We start from the raw sequence: 7,261 nt of genomic DNA, 5'->3' as shown, positions 1-7,261 counted from the left end.
GCTCGGAGGGCGCCATGGGATGGAGGTGGTGGCCAGCGGCGCGGGAGCAGGAGCCGGCGGCGCTAGGGTTGGAGGAGCGGAAGCGAGAGGATTCTTAGGCTGATATACCATGTAGAAGAGCATGCTCTAGCCAATGCAATCAAAAGACCGATCTGATGGAAGAGACTAGGCAGCACATTATACGTCAACACTCCCCCTCATGTGTGGCTCCGTCAGGCCTAAACGTGGACCGAAAATGGGCTGCAATTTAATTGCGTCAGTCGGGTCTTGAACTCAAGACCTCTTGGCTCTGATACCATAAAAGATTTAGAGAATATTTGTCACACTTGGGCTTTTCCATTACATGTCAATATATAGACAGATTTACAATCCTAACCATAAATGGGAGATCACAACAATATCGATACTCCTCGATTTAGGGGATTAGGAGATATGTCACGATACGTGACATATTAGTCTAACAGAACCGACCCTCATATTCTCATCAATCGTGTCTGTAGCCTCACAGGTTCTAACCAAACTGGCTGAAGTCACAATGACAGTGCGTGTGCCCCCGTTTGTCAAAGGACACTTTACAAGGATGCCTGTGCAAACGAAAAACCTCATGCCGTTTCCTACACATGATATAAGTTTGATCATTAGCATGAAAGGTTAGTACTACGAAAAGGTAACAATTGATTTGGCTTTTAAAAATCACCGTTGAATGAAACAAGTGAGACAACACGCCGGGATATGGTTTCAACTATCTTCTTATCAAGTCTCTGCCAGGCATTCTTCCTACTACCAAATGCATTATAGAAACCTTTATAACCTCTCCAAGCATGTAAGCAACCAAAAGCATCGTCGAATGTCCTAACCAGGCGCCCATTCACTTTTCCAAAAAAAAAGCAGGTACATGAGTAGTTATATTGTGCTACAATAGCTATAAGAAAATGCACAATGCATAAGTCAGAGATATCAAAAGCAACAACATACATTCCAGCATAAGTGGTTCTGGCTTGGGATAGCCCATGGATTCTATCCAGTTCCAAGTATCCATGAATCCTGATGCAAAGAGGTGATCAATATTAGTAGTCAGATGTGCCGCACAATGATCAATAGCTAATGCTTTGGATGATCGATGACTTGCAGTAGTATAGTTCACACCTGAAGGTATTATTCTTGAAGCACCTGGAGGAGGTACATAAGATCCCTGTCTGCTATTGTTGGTTTTTCTCGTTGAGAAACCTAAAATGGATAAGAGAATCAGCACAATTAGAAAGTGCGTGACAAGCGGGAGTATATACATGGACCACATGTTAATATAATGATGATTACTATGATTAGAAGAAATGACACTTTGACGATGCACAATATAGGGTCTCAAGTGATTCTGAAATGTTCACCTGCACTATAAGGTGTCATTCTGCCATGAAGTTTTGCCCAAGGACTGCATTAGAACACAGCAGAGTCGTTATTATGATAAATAAACACGCACAAGTACTGGCCCCAAACAAGCAGTCGATAGACGATGTAACCAATGTGGAAAAGGAAACAAGGTAGGAAAAAAGAAACCCAAAACAGGCCATAAAAAAGTGTACAACAAAAGAAGAAGGATGGGCAGATCAAGATGCTACGTATGAGTTACATTGTCCACATTTTATTTTGAACGAAATGTTTTAACACTTCCCACTTAGACAGATAAGAGTAGCTTCAGCACCGAAGCAAGCACAATAAATCAGCAACAGGGAAAGTGGTAGGCAAACTTAAAATACGGTTTCAAATAATAGGCTTCGTGGCAGCATGAAGCATCAGCTCAGGGATGGAACTTTCAGCTTATTTTGTGGAGACACGGCAAACCGCATCAAAAAGGAAAAACAATTTGGGGGCATGGTGGGTATCTATGTATTTTGAAGAAAAAAACGCAACAAGTTAACAATATTATTATATGGTTGAGATACTAGTATCTCAATTTCCATAAGTAGCATCGTGCTGCCGCATCCAGTCACACCATAAGACAACTGGCTGCTTGTGCTAGTAATGCCGCTACCCCTACATGGCATTCCCCCCTTACCGAATCAACAAGTAGCAACCGGCATACAAGCAGTCGGTGCACAATATTCAAGTTAGTAAGCAAGTATTGACATCTGAAGATGGGAGATTTACATCGGCTAAACTGGAAGTATTTATGGCCCGTTGCTAAGAAAATGTCACTGTTTTGTTGTTTTGTTCGTCCATTGCTAAGGAGATGTGTGAAAAGTGAAAACACACACCTATGGCACCAGTACTGTTACTATGTAAAAATGGATAAACTTAGAAGGGGAATTTGAACAGGAGAAGAGGGCAGGAGGCTTGAAACCAATATAGATAAACTAGTTGGGGAAGTTTGTTCACAATATAGCTCATAATAAATACTAGAAGGCATACCCGAGTATCTCATATTGCTCCAAGCGTTGACGAAGCAATATCCATGGTAGAAACAAAGGCTTTCCTGTATCACTATCGAAACAAATGTTCATCCCAACAAAATTCCCAGCAAGATCAATAATTGGGCCTCCAAGTCCAGCCTAGAACAAGTTGAAGGGTGCACATAGTCACACATTAGACCACCGATAACATAATGAGTTATCTGTTTCAACCTTCAAATTCTCTGACATGCCACAAAGGGAAGGGAAAAAACAGCAGTTACCTCTGTGATCTGACAGGTAGAGGCCGAAAGATGTTCATAATCATCTTCTGTAGGAGCATCAGTCAGCACCCCAATCGTGCCCATCAAACTGCATGATTTGTGGGCATGCCCAGCAGCTACCATTGTCAGAGCGTCAGGCAGATACGTCTCCTGATACATATCTAAAGGCATGACATCTTGGAAGTCCTGGGAGGTAACGACAGCAATATATTTATCATATATTCCTAAGATCCCAGGTATAGTCTTTTTGTCGGGAAGGCATACTGCAACCTGTAGTGATAAAAGCAGTACATCAGTAAGGAGTGTTCATGGTTAGCTTGAATGAATAAACAAAGCAAGATGGCAAGACAATTATTAGCAGCGCCAACCCTCAATTTATCATCCTTGTTTCTTTTCTGATTAAAGACTGTAACCAAACGTGATGAAGTCAGGAATCTTGTTAGGCCCAGACTTGATGTCCCGCGTGGTAGAACTATACCCGTGCACGCAAATAGCATCTCATCTCCTGCACGAGATAACTTTTTTTCTTACATTTAACGAGTTGGTAAGTGTCAATACAAATTTGGACATTTCGTAATAATCATATATAAAGCAGCATAATCACCATCGAGCAAAGCAAGCGAGACAACTTCGATAGACAAATGTGAAGCCACTCTTTGACTGAGTTGACACCAGTGATCTTGATCACTTTCGTATATGCTGCCAAATTGTTGCTCTTCAAACTTAGGGCTGGAAACATCTCGATCAGGCAATGAGTTGACAAAATGTTTATCAGAAGCAGCATCAGTCTCCTCCGGATGACTAATATCTAATTAAAGAACAAGTACACCAAAACAGTGAGTGCTCTGTGAGAGAAGTAAGTGCCAGAACAGAAAGAGCCGGGAAAGTCGAAATCATTGACTCACTATCTTTCCGGACTCTTTTGCAATTGCTCCCACAGTTGTTCTTTTTTCGAGTGGTGCTTTGCACCTTTCTCAAGCTTTTTGTGTGATCACCCATCCTCTTGCTTTTCTGCATCTTTCCGGCCCTGAAGCATAAAGAATGCAAATGATCAGTAGAGGAACTAACTAACTAAGTAAGGTCGCAAAAGCCATGACATTCTCATGTCAGACGTCGCAAAAGCCATGGCATTCTCATGTCAGAGTTGATGATTGTTGGCCTCGTATACATTTTGGTGGTAATTTTGCAACATAAATTGGAAACCAAAAAAGCTTTGTTGCCTGTCATTTTATCACATTCTTGAACAACATTATTGCACACTGTTGTTCATGGGGCAGAAAAAAAGTGCCGAAACCAGTATAAAATGGGCCCGATGATATGCAGATAACTCCCAATGTAGTAGTATGGAAAAATCAAGAAGTTCCCATATTATCAGCATCTGTCTGTATACGATGGCAGCGGAGTGGGCAACAGAGAAGATCCAAAAAAAATTGTTTAGTATACTACATGCATGTTAGAAAGAAGATCCAAAAAACAGGGTTTCCGTATTATCCGCACCGTAGCATCTGTCTGTACATGATGGCAGTGGAGTGGGCAACATATAAGATCCAAACACAGCAATGGCACATGAAGAAATAGCCCTAGACTAGAAAAGGGGAGAAAACAGAGTGGGCAGACTTACATCGATCAGTTGGTCCCGTCTGATTCCGGAGCGAGGGCGAGGGCGCACCGCCGAGAGAATCGGAGGATCGGGGATTTAGGGTTCCGGGGAAACTCGTTGCTGCTGGCTCTTGATCGGAACTAGCGAGGCGAGTTGGATTGGGGGATTAGAAAATCTATTCCCATTATATATTGGGTCTGGAGTTCTTCGTGGCCCAAAGGGAAGCTGCGTTACCCGATCCACTTTACCCGCCGCCGCCGTCCGTTTCGCCCTGTGCGGTGAGAGCGAGCGCTGGGGATCGTGGAGACGACCGGCGGTGGTGGGGGCTCGACGGGCGGCCGGGTCCGCCGTCCGCTCTGCTCCAGGGCCTCCATACCGATACAGCGGGAGAGGCGCTCGGCTCCGGCGATGTGGCGGAGGTCGCCCCTCCGACTACCGCTGCCCGACAGCGCCCGTGCCTACCGTGTTTGTGTTTGGTTCGAAATTCCACTGCGTGATATATTTTACGAAAAAATTAACGCTCACACGTGTGGCATCTTGCACATCACCCACACATCTCCTTTACCACTCATTTTATCACATGTAAACAGATGATGTCAACAGGAATCTTTTTGATTTTCGGCTTAAAAATGTTTTATCTCCTAATTAAAAAGTCGAATTAAAATCCGTTTTCACCATTAAATCCGTCTTGACGAGATCTTCAAAACTAGACCCTACGTTGATATGTTTCAACGATTTTTTTTTACCCAGAAGTTGTCATGATGTTTACAATGTAGTTGCCATAGTGCTTAAACTAAAGTTGCCATGTGGCAATTTCAGTTTGTAGAACATGACAATTTTAGTATTTTGATGATGGCAACTGTAGTACTTTACCCCTTAAAAATATTTTTGTATGAACCATGACAATTTTAAGTGCATGTATTATGGCAATATTAGTTTATGGTTCATGGCAGGTCTAATTTCTTAATTTCCTGTTTTATAAATGTCAAAATTACTTTTAAATGTAGAAAAAAAATAGTTGAAATATATCATGGCAACTTCAGTGTAAACACCATGGCAATTCATGTGCAATAGACATGACAACTTTTAACCGAAAAAAATTCATCGAAATATATTGATATGAGATCTAGTTTTGAAGATCTCATCGCGAGAGATTTAATGGTGAAAGCGGATCTTCAATCGGATTTTTATTTAAGAGATAAAACATTTTAAAAACAGAAAATCCAAAAAGATTCCACATGCATGCATGCGGTGATGTGGCGCAGTCTGTGTAATAAAGGGTGTGTGAGCGGGTTTCGCTCCCACCACACGTGTGGGTGTTAGCGTTGTCCATATTTTTTGACTGGAACTATTTTTACACGGGACCCTTTTAACCAGGAAACGCTCGCTCCATTTACAAACGTTTTAGTAGATCGCAAGGTTAGAGATCTACATCCGTACTTGACAAATCCAATCACAAATAGCACGGACAGTGATCGAACTTGGATGAGAAGGTGATCCGTCATTCTTTTCTTCGATGGCCGCCGTGGTGATGCCGGAGGCAGACAACGGGCGTTGGTGTCAAACTCAGAGATGTTCTGCTATCTTTTCAGTTTTTTCATGTTGGTTCTTACGTGACTTGTACTTTGATCTTTATGATATGAATGAGACACGTATTAACATGCAAAAAAATAGCACGGACAGTGATCGATCATGTCCCAAATTTTCTTTGTCACAATCGAACACCTCAATTAACATACCTCAAATCCATACAAACTCATGCAACCACGTAAACGATGCATTACACACATCGCACGACTACTACATCTACTACATCAGGACATATGCCATCGGACTACCAAAAATTAGCATGTGTTAACCTACATGCTAGCGATGGAGAAGATCATCCACTGCTGCCCTAGCCCTTCCCGACACCTTTGTCGTCCTTCTCATGAAAGTAGCGGTCGAAAACGCAGTACGGATCAAGCCGAATCTACTCATCACGGAGCTGCCCGACCCGTCGTTGTCCTCCTTCTCCTTGGGGGGGGGGGGGGGGGGTAGTCCGGCCATGGCACACACCGCTCGATTCTATTCTCGGGCGAGGGCGCGCGTGTTCCTACACTGCCGCTTCTTTACAATGTGGGCACAAATAGCTTCCTCCTCTGCAGCCGCCCGCGCCGCCGCATCGGGCGCCACCATGTTGGCAGCGAGGCGGGCCTCATCCTCTCCTTCCCACGGCTGGCACACCGGTCCCGATAGGACTCATACTCCGGCGGGTCGGTGATGGGGAAAGAGGGACTGGAAGGCTCCCGAGAGGACTGTGATGATCCAGTGCCGAAGGATCCGAGCGCCGGATGTGCCGACGCAATGGACTCGTGCCGGAAAAATCCCACTGTCGATCGGGGCATTGTCCTCCTGGGAGCGGCGGAGCGCAATTCAGAAGGCCATTGCCTCCGCACGGGACGACACCCCAGTCGACGGATCTGTACTGGTCGTCGTCGGATCCGCTGCCCGCCATGTCGGAGATCACCGAACGGGAGCTTGGGTGGTAGAGGGTGTGGGGTGAAGTGGCTAGGGTTTGTCCTGGCCAGCGGATAGGGAGGAATATGTGCGGTTTCGGGTGGGCCAGCGTGGGTCGGGTTCGATGCGGTGGACGCACCCGGGCGCCCCTATATCCGCCAACATTTGGGCTGGATATGAGGGGTGCCGGTCAGTCCGGGCGTTTGAGGCCCTTCGGAGGCGCCTGTTGGGTTGTTTTTTTGTGACCGGTCAGTGACCAGGCCGTCCGCCTGGGCGTATGAGGTGGGTTTAGGGTGCTCGGCTGTAGATGCTCTTAGTTTTATGAGTTGATAGTTTCTGGTGGATCGAGTTATGAAAAGAATTATGGAATGGAAGGAAAGGCAACTTTCAACAAAAGGAAAAGAAGTGCTACTCAAATCAATTGTACATGCTATACCATCTTATGTAATGTTGGTTTTCAAATTCCGAAACAGATTTGTAAATGAATTACAGGC

At 44.6% G+C, this 7,261-nt stretch overlaps 1 protein-coding gene across 1 annotated transcript; it reads right to left on the bottom strand.

The window, feature by feature from the left end:
* Window positions 1-292: 292 nt before the first annotated feature.
* Window positions 293-4,716, bottom strand: LOC147974080 (uncharacterized). The gene is made up of 11 exons (XM_087525166.1): window positions 4,290-4,716; window positions 3,574-3,695; window positions 3,273-3,476; window positions 3,037-3,173; window positions 2,669-2,938; window positions 2,407-2,546; window positions 1,386-1,429; window positions 1,147-1,227; window positions 976-1,044; window positions 698-871; window positions 293-614 (listed from the first exon to the last, which is right to left on the bottom strand). Coding segments are annotated over exons 1-11 (1,422 nt in total). The 5' UTR covers window positions 4,292-4,716; the 3' UTR covers window positions 293-435.
* Window positions 4,717-7,261: the final 2,545 nt, after the last annotated feature.

The sequence above is a fragment of the Triticum urartu genome, chromosome 5A (assembly GCF_056163025.1).
Source record: "Triticum urartu cultivar PI428250 chromosome 5A, HENAU_Tu73, whole genome shotgun sequence".
In the NCBI taxonomy this organism is placed as follows: Eukaryota; Viridiplantae; Streptophyta; class Magnoliopsida; order Poales; family Poaceae; genus Triticum; species Triticum urartu.
Note: the sequence above shows the minus strand (reverse complement) of the source record. Positions and strands in the feature narration are given on the sequence as shown.